The sequence below is a fragment of the Puma concolor genome, chromosome D1 (assembly GCF_028749965.1).
Source record: "Puma concolor isolate L17-30 chromosome D1, mPumCon1.1.hap2, whole genome shotgun sequence".
Classification (NCBI taxonomy): Eukaryota; Metazoa; Chordata; class Mammalia; order Carnivora; family Felidae; genus Puma; species Puma concolor.
Genome location: NC_141676.1, coordinates 104825611 through 104840658, shown reverse-complemented (window position 1 = coordinate 104840658; position 15048 = coordinate 104825611). Strand labels below are relative to the sequence as shown.

Genomic DNA, 15048 nt, shown 5'->3' with positions numbered 1-15048 from the left:
GAAGCAGATTTTTGCTTCTAGTTGGTGTCTGCCACCTTCCATGACCCTACAGTCCTTCGAGCCTGACTTTAGGTCTGGGACAGTACCAGAGGCAAGCATAGGAATGCGATTATGTGCGAGTCCAGCGCAAACCTTTGACTTTGACCCGCTGGCGCGTCGGGGACGGAGCATGGGGACCGGTCTCTGGGACCTAAGCCCCGCGTTGCTAAGACTGTTTGACCTCCAAGGCTGACTGTCCCGAGACCCAAGGAGGGCGCTCTCCACCACCACCTTCACTCCCAAGATCCCGGACTTTACTGGGCCTCAAAGGCCGGTGTCCAGAAGAGAGCTTCCCACCTCGTGCCCCCTACTTTCGCCAAGTCCAGAAAAACTGCGGGGGGTGAGGGGGGGTGGGGGAGGGGAGAGGGGACTCTGCAGCGCCGGAGGAAAGACAGATTTCATCTGGTTGCTCTACCCCTGGCTTAGTGATCTCAACGCCACCGTCTAAGTGGAGCGGCCAGCTGAGAGGAGGAGGCACTTGCGGGGGGGGGGAGGGGGGCTCTAAGCTTCTTCAAGCTTTCACTCGCCCCCTGAAGACTTTGCGCTGAGCGGGCAGCAGTTGTTGGGAACTGTTTCCAACCGATTCCCAGGAGTGCAAAGCCCAAGGGATGCTCAAGACTGGGAGGGGGCCTCACGACCTCGGCCTCCGGGGATGGCGACAGCTAAAATGCGGGAGGGGTCTCCCTTCGACGACTGATCTCCGCGGATCCCCCTGGCACCAGGCTCACCAGGGCCTGGGAACTGCGCCTGGAGACTTCTCGCAAGCGGGCTGCTCAGTGGCTGGAGACACAGAAGGCCTGGGCTCGGGCTGAGAAAGGGCCCTTCTAGCAACTGATGTCGGGGTACAGGGGATGCAGCCCCGAGCCCGGAGAAAAGTGAAAGGCGAGATGTCACACACTGAATCCGGGCAAACACCGGAGCCGGGGACGACACTCCGCGCCCGGGGCAGCAGGGAAGAACAAAACCCGCGTCCAAAGGAAATTAAAAACCTGGGGTCGAAGGTGGGGGCTGCTCCTCGCCCCTCACCTCCATTGCCCCCGCCAAGGATTCCGAGTCCTCGACACTGCTCTCTCCGCGAGCTCCTTCTTCCCTCTCCGCTGGGCCGGTGAGCGGCAGCCGCCGGCGCCCCACCAGCAGCTAGATGTCAGGCGAAGCCCGGAGCGCGGCGCGCGGAGAAGGGAGGGGAGGAGAGGCGGCGGAACGGAGGGGAGGGGTGGGGCGGGGAGCGCGCGCGGGCTCGGCCAGTGCGGGGGGGCGGGGTGGGCGGGCTGAGCCCGGGGACGGCGCGGGAGGGGGGAGGGAAGGGGGGCAGCTGTGGGCAGCGAGCCGGGTTCGGCCGCCAGCACTAAAGATGGAGAGGCGCCGGGGCCTCGCAGGGGAGGGGGCTCGGCGTTGACGTGGGACGCGGCGGAGGCGCCGCAGCCGGTGGTGATTTGCTAACCTCGCAGCAGAGAGGAGTTGAGGGCGATGAGAGCGGGTACTGCGAACTGCCGGGCGATGCCGCCGCTGCCGCCGTGATACCGAGAGCAACAGTTCCCAGCAACACCCTTCCCCGACACAGGCACACCCCCCCCCCCCCAAGAGGCACGCACACCCACCCCCAGCGCCCGGCTCGGCAGCGGTGAGTGAGGGGCCCGGGAGGGGCGCACCGCCCAGCCGTAGGCGCGCGCCGGGGCGCCCCGGGGCTGGAGAGGTCCGAGGGGCGCGCTCCCTTCGGCCACTCGGCCGCTGGGCTCGTGCCTTATTTTATTTGGCTTGTTCCTTTCCTGCGTCGGCAGCCGTCGCCACCGCCGGCTGGGGGTCGGCTAGAAGTGGAGCCCCGGCTGTCAGCTTGGGCGCAGCTGCCTCCCCGACCCTTCCGCCCTAGGGCAGGGTCGGGGCGAGAGGTGGGGGGCAGAGCGGTCTGCGGAGGCTGAGGGCGCGAGCGGAGGGTTGGGGAACCGGAGGCTTTGTACGACCAGCGGCCGGCGGAGGAGCGGGGAGCCGGTGGGTGCTCATATGTATGCGGACCGGTGCGCGGGCGCGATAGGGTTGTGGTTTATTTGTGTTTATTCGCCCGCCGGCTGGGAAGCTAGGATCCGAGGAGTGGATCTGGAGGAGGAGGGGAGCAGGACTCGGATTCACTTGGGTTTTCTTTCTCTTTGAAAAACGTGGTGGGCTTTTTTCTGGATTGGACTTGACTCCCCACCCGTTTGGGGGGGGGGAGGGGCGGCCGTGGCGGAGTCCCAGAGGGTCTCCTGGGCTCCGGGCCCTCCTCGGCTCTCGGCAGGACCGGCCGTGGCACCGGAGCTCGCTGTGCGCCCAGCCGCGCTCGGTGGGTGCCTCGGCTCTGCACCTGATGCATTCGGGATGCGTTCCCCAACCTGGCGCGCCGGCGGCTCGCTCGCACAGCCTCTCGAACGCTCCCGCATGCGCTCGAAATGCGCACCGTCTCGCCCGCCCGCGGACCCACTGGAACGCACGGACGCGCGGTGCGGCGACTCACTGCCCGCTCCCCGGGACGCTCGCAGCGTGCCGGGGTTGGGCGCCCTGCCTGTCGCTGCCGGGGGTCACGGCCCTGGGGCGGAGAGGGAGGGCGGGCAGATCCCTTCTCGCCTTTCCTTCCACCACAACTCGCTGTCGGGCTTTTGTGCTTCCCCTTCGCGGCGGGGCGGGTCCGCCTCCTCGCGCTCTCGCCCAGGCGTCCAGCCCGCCCGGACTCTCGCCTTTCGTCCGGGTCTCTTTTGCTTTTCCTCCTCCTTAACCCGGCTCCTTTTTTTTTTTTTCCTCCTCCCCTGCCGTCCGGCTCCCCGGGAAAAGTTGCTTCCCCAACTTTGCAGAAGTCGCTTCCAAGTCTCCGTGGGGGTGGCTGGGACTGGGGGCGTGTGAGAGCGGGATGGATCCCCAGAGCTCCTGCGGGTTAGCGCCGGCGTTCCCTCGCGCCGCCGCGCTGGGCGCTGCAGCCAGCGCCCGCACAAGCGCGGGCGCCGAGCCATGGGTGGGGGTCGGCTGACCGAGAGCACCCCGATTGCTCGCAGAACTTAGGGCGCTTGCTTTGGGGAAGGAATTCGGGTAGCTCAGCTTCCATTTTTTCCATCGCCCGTCCTAGTTCTCCGAAGCCCTTAGGTCTGCAGGAAGGCGCACGGTGGCAAGGCGCCGGTGAGTGGCAGTTCCACTCTTGACGGCCTTACTCCCCACCCCATGGAGGGCAGCAAAAGCGTCTTTACTAGCCGTCTTGTTAACCCTTTCTGCGTGAGATTTCTGGCTCCGGAGCCAATAGGGCTCCTTTTGGGGGCGGAGGCAAACAGCGTTTGAAGAGCCAGGGAGAGCCTGTGCTGTGCTTCCAGTTGGTTTCACTGCAGTGTTGGCCTCGGCAAGGCATAGACTGAGGGACACCTGGATCTGGGTGAGGTCTTTCTAACACCTTAAGCCGGTTAGGGAGTCCCAGAGCCCTGTTACTGACCCAAAAGGAGGCTTTGGGAGAGGCCTTTGTCTCCCAGCCTGCGCTCTTTTCATACTGGTAGTAACTCACATAGTAGATGGTGGTGCCAGAATCACTTCTGGTGCCTTCATGCAGCGTCCAGCATCGATTGGTGTTCTGGGCACAGGACCTGGGAGTCTCTGGACACACTTGGAGTTCACGTACTTTGCACGTGCACTCCTGGCTGTAGGGGTGCACGTTTCCTATGATCTCTCTCTCTCTAGGTCTTTCGTGACCCATTTTCCTATGTTTTGTAGATCCTCTCGTCCACTCGGCACCTGTGGGCAGGAGGTAGGTGCGGCATCTCTTATGAGTATGTGCACAGGCACAGTGCAGGTTTCGGATTGCGTCTACAGTAGCTCTGAGGCACCTACGGGTGGAAGTAAGCCAGGCTAGTGTGGGGTGTGTGTGTGTGTGTGTCTGTGTTCCTGTTGTTGCCTAAGGAGGGGGTCAGGGTGGAGGTGTGTCTATCCCTTGCAGCCCTGAGAAGAGAGGAAGGGCAGAGGCCTAGGAGGCATTGGCTGGCCGTGAGATGGGCCAGCAGAGAGCCCTTGCTTGCGGATTTGTGGGGGCCGGGACTATAGGCTGCCGGCTCCAGGTGGGCCTGTCCGTGTTCCTCCCGTTGCCACAGTGAGGCAGGATTTAGAAAAACTTTGTTTAGAAGATGAGGTTTACTGCACAGGGGGTTCAGAGTAAGATTGGTCACTTTAGTTGGCCGAAGGAAGGGGTCAACCTCTGCACTGGGCACTTCCTCCTAATGCACATTGCCCACGTGCAGGAGCCCCTCGTTCTCCCATGCAAAGCAAGCCCAGGACTCCTAGGACTTCGTCTCAGCTCATCTAACAGATGTCACAGAGCAGCGAATGAAGCAGATGCTGTGGCAGAAACTGGTCTTTACCCTCTTCGTACCCGGGCTTGTAAAGGCAGATGTGCAGAGTTCTAGGAAGCTTCCTCCCCTTCTTTCCATTAAATTCACCAAGGCTGTCTCAAGGTGGGGGGGGGGGTGCTTATGGGGGTTCTGTGTTGAGTTGTTACTTTGAAGGACGCTAACTAATCTGTGTTTCGTTCTCTGGTTTCTTTTCTCATCCCTCCACCCGCCCCGTCCCCTCCAGCCCTCTCGGTTGGCCCAGGAAACCCACCCAGCCCCGTCACGCAGAGCCAGGAAGGAAAGAGAGCCTCATGCCTGAGCCGAGGGGAGCACCATGGATCTGACAAAGATGGGCATGATCCAGCTACAGAACCCCAGCCACCCCACGGGGCTCCTGTGCAAGGCCAACCAGATGCGTCTGGCCGGGACGCTGTGCGATGTGGTCATCATGGTGGACAGCCAGGAGTTCCATGCCCACCGGACCGTGCTGGCCTGCACCAGCAAGATGTTTGAGATCCTCTTCCACCGCAACAGCCAGCACTATACTCTGGACTTCCTCTCGCCAAAGACCTTCCAGCAGATTCTGGAGTATGCATACACGGCCACACTGCAAGCCAAGGCGGAGGACCTGGATGACCTACTGTATGCAGCCGAGATCCTAGAGATCGAGTACCTGGAGGAGCAGTGCCTGAAGATCCTGGAGACCATCCAGGCCTCAGACGACAATGATACGGAGGCCACCATGGCGGACGGCGCGGCCGAGGAGGAGGAGGACCGCAAAGCTCGGTACCTCAAGAACATCTTCATCTCGAAGCATTCCAGCGAGGGGAGTGGGTACGCCAGTGTGGCTGCTCAGAGCCTCCCTGGACCCATGGTGGACCAGAGCCCTTCCGTCTCCAGCTCATTTGGTCTCTCGGCCATGAGTCCCACCAAGGCTGCGGTGGACAGTTTGATGACCATAGGACAGTCTCTCCTGCAGGGAACGCTTCAGCCTCCCGTAGGGCCTGAGGAGCCAGCTCTGGCCGGGGGTGGCAGGCACGGTGGGGTGGCCGAGGTGAAGACGGAGATGATGCAGGTGGATGAGGTGCCCAGCCAGGACAGCCCTGGGGCCACCGAGTCCAGCATGGTGGGCGCGGTCGGGGACAAGGTTGAGGAGAGGAGCAAAGAAGGGCCCGGGACCCCAACTCGCAGCAGCGTCATCACCAGCGCTCGGGAGCTGCATTATGGGCGCGAGGAGAGCGCCGAGCAGCTGCCGCCCCCGGTCGAGGCTGCCCAGGCCCCCCCCGGCCGACCGGAGCACCCTGCGCCCCCGGCCGAGAAACATCTGGGCATCTATTCTGTGTTGCCCAACCACAAGGCCGACGCCGTGCTGAGCATGCCGTCTTCAGTGACTTCTGGCCTCCACGTGCAGCCTGCCCTGGCCGTGTCCATGGACTTCAGCACCTACGGGGGGCTGCTGCCCCAGGGCTTCATCCAGAGGGAGCTGTTCAGCAAGCTGGGGGAGCTGGCTGTGGGCATGAAGTCGGAGAGCCGGACCATCGGGGAGCAGTGCAGTGTGTGTGGGGTGGAGCTTCCTGACAACGAGGCCGTGGAACAGCACAGGTAGGGCCCTCTGTAGCCCCGTAGCCCGCAGCCCAGCCCCAGGCTTCTGGCTCCCGACACCCTGCCTTTGTGCCTTCGTGCCCAGCTACTCCCTAGCCCTGGGGCCTGGCCCCTTGTCCTCCGTGCTCTTTGTGAAAAGACACTTAGTTTCTAAGTCCCAGGGGGTGGGGGGGTGGGGGGAGGGGAGGGGAGGGCACAGTCTCAAATGTGGTGAGAGGGGCCTTGGGTGTTTCCTAAGTGTTGGGGAACTCACGGGCCCAGACTCTTACCAGGCTCTTTCCTCTCCTTTTGCTTCCGGGCTCCTTTTTGATTTTTCTCCTGTTGGGTCTGGTCCCCTTTGCCTGGAGTGACTGATAAACTGGAGGAAGAGGAGAAGTGGGATTGGGGGAGAAGGTCTCCCGTGACCTGGATCTGGCCACGTTGCTGGGTTTCAGGCACATAGGTCCCCAGGTCCCCAGACTATGGTCCCCACAGCTCCGGAGTGTGGGGAGGGCACGGGGGCGGGGGCTGGATGCTACGTAAACCATGTGAGCCATGCCTGGTGAACGTTTCTCACCAGGGATGTTGTTTCCTTTCCCTGCTCATTCTCTGCCCTTTGCCAGCACATTTAGAGGGAGTTGATTTAAATTCAAGAGGGAAGGATGGGTATGAGGTCTTGGTTTTGCAGCCAGCCGTCTTACTCTTATCCCATCTCTGCTCACATTGAATGGAATGCGACTTCAGGCTAGCATTGGCTCCCCTCTGGCTCCTGTCACTTTCTCTATGAAATGACCATACGTTGAGCTTTTATGACCTGCCTGGTTCAATACTAAATGCTTTACGTGGAGTCCCATTTTTGTTACAGCAGTCCCTGAGGTGGGGATGTTCTTCTTTCATGTAGGAGGATGCTAAGACCTTTTCCCAGAGTCACACAGAGTAAGAGACAGGGTTGGATTCGAATTCAGGTCTTAGCCTCCTTGTACTTTGCTGCCTCTTGGAGTCGCTCCGTGCTGAAGAGGGTATTGTCTACAGAACACAGGGTTTTGAGAATTGCTCATGAGTAGAGTAAACATGGGCAGGATCAGTAGTGGGTTTGGTTTTCACTTGCACCTGCTGTGATGAATCTATCCATCATTTTATCCTCTGGTCCCTGGGTCAGGTGAATGGTGTCAGGAAATCCAGTTTGGTGGTCATCCATGGTAACATTTCCTACACACCCTCTTGCCCACTGTTTGGCTGATCTGGGGTGGGTTCTTGAGCAACCGTCTTCCTCCACCCGTTCCTTGTTGCTCTGTTGCCCGCTCAGGTACGGGAGGGCATGTGAGTGAGAGGGTGTGGGGGCCGGGCAGGCACCTGGGGGTCAGCGATTACCCGACACCAGCCGGAACCTGCTCCCACGCCTCTGCTTGATCCGTGGCTCTGAGACCTACCTTGCGGAAAGTGCCGCTGAACCAACCGTAGCCGAGTTTTTCCGGTGGGTGCGAAAAATAACCGCCGCTGAGTGTATCTTCTTGATGTTTGCACCACCCAGAAATAGACCGAGGATGTGTTAGTGTCTGCTCAAACTTTCCTAGAGAGGAAACCCCCCTCCCCAAACTTGACCAGATAGATTTCTCATCTTCTCCGGATGTCGATTATTTCAGATAGGTGCGATGAGAAACGGGGTCTGGTGGAAAGTTCTTTTGGGTCTGGCTCTCCTCTGGTCCTGATGGCGTCTTTTTCTGGGAGGGCCACAGAAGATCCCACTCTCCCAGGAGGTCCGTCCAGGCTCCCATTCTGTGGGACCCTCTGTCCTCTTGGGGAGAGGCGGAGGCCTGGCTGTGGACCTAGCCGCGTCTCCCCGGGAGAGCGTGGGATAGTTATGTAACCTTTCTGAGTTTTGTTTTATTGTTAAAAATGGAGATGGTCTGCACAGCGTGGGGCTGAATTGACGAAGGAACATCTAGAAATCCCCAGAGAGCAGTGAGTGACACTGTGTGCTGGTGACGGACCGACCTGCTGGTCCCCCATCTTGTTCAGGTCTCCACATTGCCTCCCTTGGCTTCTAGAATTCTAGAGTGTAGTATCCACAGCGCTGCCTTCCACTGGGGCTGTGCTGGCCGCAAGGCGGTGCAGAGAATGTCCCTGTCCCTGGGAACTTATGACGGCGAGGCACTGGTCCAGGGATCCTCAGCTGTGGGCTGCTGACACGGCAAATGGGCTTTTGACTGAGGGTGGAAAGGAAGTTGGTGCAGCCTGAGAACCTAGAGCTGAGGACAGTGCCCCGGGTGGAAAGCTGTGAGGACTGAAGAAAGCGGGAAGGGGAGAAAATGTTCCTGCGGCTTCTAGGCCCTTGCTCCCCCTAGCCGCCCGTTGGCTCCTGATGAGATGTACTTTGGGGGAGGCTTTTCCTCTCTCCCTCCAAGCTCCTGGGTGTGGGTGCTACTTTCCTGTTTCTCACAACCACTAGTACAAACAAAAGGACGAGACACAACAATCGGAGGGGGAGGTTTGGTTGGGAGGCTGTGCAATTGACTGGAAACATAGCAGTGATGAACGTGACAAAGTAGCAAGCGACAGGTTTTATTTTATTTTACTTTTAAGCCAAAGACTAAAGTGTTGCTGAAGGTTGAGTACCCAGCAGTTAACTGTTGCCTGTGTGCTGCGGTGGTCGTGAAGGGCATGGAGAGGCAGGAGGTGGGGTGGGCTGGGAAGTGGTGCAGGAGGGAGAGAGCCTGGTGTGAATCCTGCCACTAGGGTCCCTCCGTCCCAGGCTGATGAGAGAGAGCCTGTTGGCGCGACCCGCGCGGACAGAACAGCGAAGTCGTAGTCCCTGCAATGGGTCCCTGCGCAGGCAGTATCCTCTGTAGTCACAGGCTGATGGAGACACTGGACAAAGACACTCCTTCCGTAAATTAAATGGGGCTTACTTACCTGGAGGATCCAGAAGGGCAGCACGCCCAAAGACCAGCAGCATTCTCTGGGCAGATGCAGGAGAAAGGTCTGGATACTACAACCTCCTCCACTGTGCTCACATCACAGGGGACAGTATCTGAGGGAGGCAGGGTCACAGCACGCTTCTGGAAGATTGGGATTGGCCTGCCCTCTATGTTCATCTCTCTCCTTTCTCTCTCTGTCTCTGAAGGGCTGGAGCTGTTCTGCGTGAAGGCTTATCTGGATCTGATGTAGGCATCAGCTCACCTGGGCCAGGTGCACCTACTCTTTCTCAGAGTTCTATACCCGTGTTGAGAAGATTACAGGGGGCAGTGTGGTCGACTTAGGTGTGAACCCAGGCTTCATTCGTAGCCCTCAGCCTCCCCAGGCTCCCACAGCCTTCTCTGAATATGTTTCTGAATCGAGTGCTGCAGAATCAGAGTGCGGGGTCTGGTTTGCCAGGGGCCTCTGGACCTTCTACAGCAGACCCTTAGACCAGCTAGAGGGGATCTCTTGCACGTGCACAGAAGGAACTCCAGCCTGGGTCTCGAAGAGATGCTCAGGAAACACAAGAAGTGATCTCAGCCAGCTCCCTGGACTTGTGTGTGTGCAGCCCTTCCCGGAGGCTTCTTGGGGCCAGCTCTAGGGTGCATGAGCCACATAGTTGAGATGACAGATTTGGCCTGGCTCTTTGCCTCGGTCTGTCTCAGGTGACCAGTTGTTCTGTTTTCAGTGGTTGACCATGTGGAGGGCCAGCAGCTGTTGACCTTGGTTTCGGCCACTTTGGGGAGTTTAGCGGTTGCCTTTAACTTTTGGTCGCCTTTCATCCTTTTGCCGGTGCTTCAGGCACCTCTGAGGTCACACCAAACTCTGCTGGTGACGCAGCCGTAATACTAACCGTGTCGTTTATCAGCTGTAGCACTTTCTTCTTTGCAAAGCACTTTTAATGATTTTCTCAGCCCCACAGCCTCCCCTAAGTGGGTACAGGTCCGTCATTACATATCTGTGAATGTATAGTCAGAGAAGCCCTGAAAGCTGAAAGGTTTTGTGCAACTCATTTAGTGGCAAAACCTGATCTGAACTGATGTGAGGCTATATTTATCCCACCTACTTTGAATATTCATATGTTTTGCTGCAAAAATATTAATGTGTTTGATTACAGAGTGCTTCCCTAGACTCCTCTGGGACTGGCGAATACCATAGGACCCGTAGTACCTTTCTGAAATCTGAACAGTTTGGATTTCTGAAGCACCCAAGGGTTTTGGGTAATCTAGTGGGACTGTGGACCATTTTCAGCCCCAACTGCAGACGAGGAAACTGAGCTTTGGAGCCAGTAAGGGACTTGGCCAAGGTCACGAAGCTATAAATGGATAGAGTCAGGAGCCCAACTGGCCTTCTGATTCCCAGTCCTGGGTACTTTGCGCCAGGCCATATAAGCACATGGGCATTGCCGTTCTGGGTCAGATCCATCTGACCTAGTCTCTGGGTGCCAACACCATCCCGAAGATACCACCGTTGGAGGCTGTGGCCATCTTCCTTGACGTCGATCCTAAAGGTCAGGCAGAGCCTGACTTCTCTGAGTAGCTATTTATGGTTGTTCTGTCATTCACAGATTTGCCCCAATCCTTTCCGAATCCATTTCTATTTCCAGGAAGTGGCCTTTTGGGGGATGATGAATGACTTAGCGATTATAACCTCCTGTACTCCTGGAGGTCTTCCTTGGGAGAAGTCGTTAGCTGTGAAGTTCGGAGGATGGCAAGAGGCTTCGTGGCGTTGTGCGGGGCTGGGGCGTGGACCGGGCCTCTAGCCTCTCTTCCATGGGTTTTGGCCGTGAGACCACTGTTGGTCTCTCTCTCATCTGGAGGCTCATCCCTTGGTTTGTAGAACTAGGTGCTTGGATGAGCTCTTTCTGGATTGTTGAGTTCTGCCCCTTCCGTGCGTACTCACTCACATTCTCGTGAAGTCCTTTTGGCTGATTGAATTTTGCTCTGTTTTGGAATCTGGGCTGGCAGTCAGCCAGCTGAAATAGGCGGGGGGGGTCTCTTTGATTTGATTCTGTCCGCCCTTTGTTTTTTAAAACTTTTACTCGCGTAGGGTTGTGGAGTCGTCTGGGATCTAGATGGCAGTCTGGGAAATTTTGAAGACGATTTCTTCTGTTTTATTTCCAGTGGAGGCAAGTGACTGCGTCTTTCGTCTCCGTGCGAAAAGTCCCATTTACGTTTGCTGTCACTGTTGGATGGAGCTGCTAATTGCTGGAGGGAGAGGAAGAGTGTTCAGCTTAGCCACACGTTTTCCTTCTGCTTGTTCTAGGAACTCTATTTATGAATCTTTAAAATAGTGATTATCCTAAACTGTTAAAATCAAACTCCATTCACAACTCTTTCCTTTCTTGCTAATTCAGGAGGCAAACGTTTCCAATCAGTTTTAATTTTTTTTTTTTAAATAAATGACTTTAAAACCAGTCTATCTGAAAGCCCAAGGGTGAGAGCTAAGAATCTTGATAAATGAATGCAGGTGTGCCTCAGTGTGCCTGTTGGAGGGTTCCAGAACATTCCTCAATAACAGAAGGTGTTCTCAGGTTCTGTTTCAGCGGCATTAGGTGGAAGCTGTGACTCAATGGCAGTTATTTTGGTAGAAAGAAAAATTGACCACAGCAACCCCACTGCCTTACCCTCTGATGTTTTACTCACGGTGAATGTGCGTTTTGAGCAAATCAGACTTATCTGGGCCAGAATCCTGATTTTACCGCTCACCAGCTGTGTGACCGTGGTGATGTTACCTAACCTCTCTGTGCCTATTTGCTCCCTGGTAAGAGGGGAATAATGACAGAACCTGTCCACTGGGTTGTTACAAGGATTAATCAGCAAATACACGTCAAATGCAAGGAACAGTAGCACGAAGTGAGTGTTCCCTACATGTTTGCTGTTGTGTTTTTATTGCTGTTGTTGTGAAACGGGGCACACAGGCAGTGCAGGGCCAGGGTCCTGTTTTCCCCCCGAGGCGTTTGATAAAAACTGCGGCTCAGACACCATTTGGGGCTGACGACCGTGAGCACGTGCATTCCGCCCCCCCGCCCACCCCAGAAGCTGATCTCCTTGTACCCTGGTGGCCAGGGTACTCTTTGTCCCATTGACCTGAAGCCTGATGAGTCATTCCAGTTCTCATTTAAATTTAGCTGGGCACCACTCCACCGGCCTCAGTTCCAATTGCCAGGCAGGCTCACCCAGTACCCGAGAGCCCGTGCGTGTGGCGCGCCGAGCACATCGCTGTGGTCGAGGCACAGACAAGGAGCACAGGCCCCACTTTACTGAGGGAAGGCTGGGCTTGCGGTGGCCAGGCCTTCCAGAGCTCCTCCCTGACCCCACTGCCAGTGCAGGATGTTTCTGATGGTGGGTTTGGCAAACGGCATTTTCGGGGCTTGGTACTTACCAGGTTCTGTGCTCAGAGCATTCAGAGGCAGACTCTCACGTGCTCTGGCTGCCTTGTAAGGGGGACATTAGTTGTGAATTCCCTGATGGGCAGAGGGGAGCACAAGAGGTCAATGGATGTGTCCATGGTGGGGCCAGGGCTTGTGCTCAGGGCTTTGAGCTTCACTGTTTTTCCTATAATGTCCTGCTTGGACCGGCAGCCCCTGATGGAATCAGAAGGGAAGGAGGGATCAGGAAGGACCGGCTCTGTGTTTCCTGCCGTCGGTGACCAGGGGGCTCATCGCTCGGTCCCCTCTGGTGGCTCGCGAGGAGGAAAGTAGCGAGGGCGCTGTTTGCTTCAGAGGGTTCAGGTCTTCGGGGGTCGGGGCCACACAAGTGCCAGGAGAACTTCATCCTGCATCATCTCTTACCGACCCAGAGAGACCAGCTTCTGGTGATGGGGGCCCTTTGTGCTGACTCAAAAAACAGAAAATGGGAGAGAAAAAGAAACCCACTTACAAAAATAAAAATTCCATGCTGTTAATTTCATGCCAGCATAATCAGAAATTCCCCTTTCTACTGTTTCCCCTTAAAAGCCCCAGTGTCCTTATTATGCTGGCTCAGTCTGGAAAAACTATGGTTGGGTTTTGCCTACGTGAGGGTTATCTCTGCAGCTGTGCAAGCAGGGGACTCGGTACTTTATTGTCAGTATGGAAACTTCGGCTGGAAACTCGCCAGAACCCTAGCTGGCTGTCGACTCTGACCTCAAGACTCCCATTTCCTTCGGCAGGAATGGATTGTGTCCAGCTTTGCAGTAGGAGGAACCCAAGTTAGCTAGGAGGAAGGACTTCCCGAAAGAGTGGGGGCATCCCTGGTCACAGAAATTTTGATGAAGAGGAGAAATTGTGGGCCAGTTAGAATTGTTTCTTAGACTTCTCCCCACTTTTGGGCCATTTACTGTTGTTAGTAATTAAAAGAAAATGTTTTAAATGTTTATTTATCTACTTTTGAGAGGGGGCGAGGGGGCAGAGAGAGAGGGAGAGAGAATCCCAAGCAGGCTTTGTGCTGTCTGTGCAGATCCTGACGCGAGGCTCGGTCTCGTGAACCCTGAGATCGTGGCCCGAGCTGAAATCCAGAGTTGGATGCTTAACCGACTCAGCCACCCAGGTGCCTCTGGCCATTTTTTATTTTTAAGTTATTATTCCTTTATTCTAAGTCTGTTTATTTATTTAAGTAATCTCTGTACCCAACACGGGACTCAAACTCATGACCCCGAGATCAAGAGTTGCACACTCGCTTTTCTGACTGAGCCAGCCAGGTGCCCCTTCTGGGCCGTTTCGATTCCGCAGAAATCATAAGTAAGGACTGGGTGTTACACGTACACAGGTCACCACCACCAGGCGTGTCAAGAGCAAGACAGACACACTGCCAGACCGCCGTGTTTGTAGGGGACAAGGTGTGACGTCAGGTAGACGTGGGTGTGGAGGTTGGTGCTCCCTTGTGAATTTGGACAGATGAATTCACCTGTCCAAATCATCAGGCTCTTCTCCTCTGAAGTGAGCTCAGTCCTTTACCTCCCAGTGCGGTTTTAAACATGTTAAACGAGGTACCAGGTAACATAAAGCACGCAGCAGGGACTCCCATGTGGGGCCGCCTCCCTGCCTTCCCGCTTCTTTTGTGACCCCAGCCTGACAAGGGGGCCGCTCTCTCGCTGAGCCCCCTGCCACCCTGGCCCAGTGTCTGCTTCTAAGTGGATTAGCTGCGGGTTGTGATCTTAATGCCATTAAACGTGTTGGCACGACTCTCTTTGCCATAGTGAGAAGCAGATGTGGCTGACCGTAACGGCCCTCGGTGATCCGTCAGGCCTGGAGTGCGGGGCGTGGGGAACATTATTAGTGTTAATATGGGGGAGTCTTTTACGGTAGTTGGGGGAAATGCAGAGGGATTGTTTGAAACGTATTTATTTTAGCCGTCGAGCAGGTTAGATGCTGTCGGGGTCTACTGTGGCTCAACCCTCCCCTCTCCCCAACCCTTTCTTGAAATAAGGCCCCTCCCCAACCCCGAAGGCCGGGCCTGATTACTTCCAGAGTTGGAGAGACAACTTAGCAGGCTCTTGTTTCTTGCCGATGTACCTTATTAGTAGCACCTGGCATCATAACCCACTAATGGGAACCAGCACTCTCCTCCTGCGTGGCCAGTGACAAGTAGCCCTGTCAGCCGGAGCTCGCCGTGCGAGGAAGTTCCTATTAGCTTTATGGTCAGGAGAACTTGTCCTGTTCAGGAAATGAATGTTGCCGCTAAAGGTCCGCGGCCCTGACCCTGGCTGCGTAACCTGTGCGGGCCGGGGAGACCCTGCTCAGGATGCTTGGGATTTCAGCCCCTCTCTGGTTCTTGTCATATGTAAAGAGGGAATCATTGTGGTATGTTGCAGCCTTGAACTTTTGATTTATTCAGTGAGGACGACTTAACCGTTTCCATGCCTGGATGGCTGTGCAGTGTCAGAGCTGAGCGTGTGCCTCTGTGGGTGTGTGGAGCCTGGGGGTGGGTGGAGGAGAGACCCCCATGTACGGCTGTGCCCGGGAGGGGGGATTTCAGGGGACGATGATTGGCTGGCTTTTGCACTGCTGTGGTGTCAGAAGTTTCTGGAACTGTTGGCTGCAGACTGGGCAGCTGGGAAGGAGGCGTTGGGTCTGCGGTTGAACCTGGGTTTGAATTTATCCTCTGCCTCTTAGAAGCTCTGTGGCTCCGGCGAGATACCTAACCACCCGCTTCCTCATATC

At 56.5% G+C, this 15048-nt stretch overlaps 1 protein-coding gene across 6 annotated transcripts in view; it reads left to right on the top strand.

The window, feature by feature from the left end:
* The first annotated feature begins 572 nt into the window (after positions 1-572).
* The window catches only part of ZBTB16 (zinc finger and BTB domain containing 16), a 194560-nt gene continuing 180084 nt past the window's right edge, over positions 573-15048 (top strand). The window contains exons 1-3 of one of the 6 annotated variants that reach the window (XM_086679069.1): positions 1345-1660; positions 3724-3790; positions 4612-5969. In XM_086679069.1, coding sequence (XP_086535195.1) covers positions 4702-5969 — 1268 coding nt within the window. In that variant the 5' untranslated portion in view covers positions 1345-1660; positions 3724-3790; positions 4612-4701. The other 5 variants (XM_086679070.1, XM_086679072.1, XM_086679067.1 and 2 more) reach the window with 5 other exon arrangements.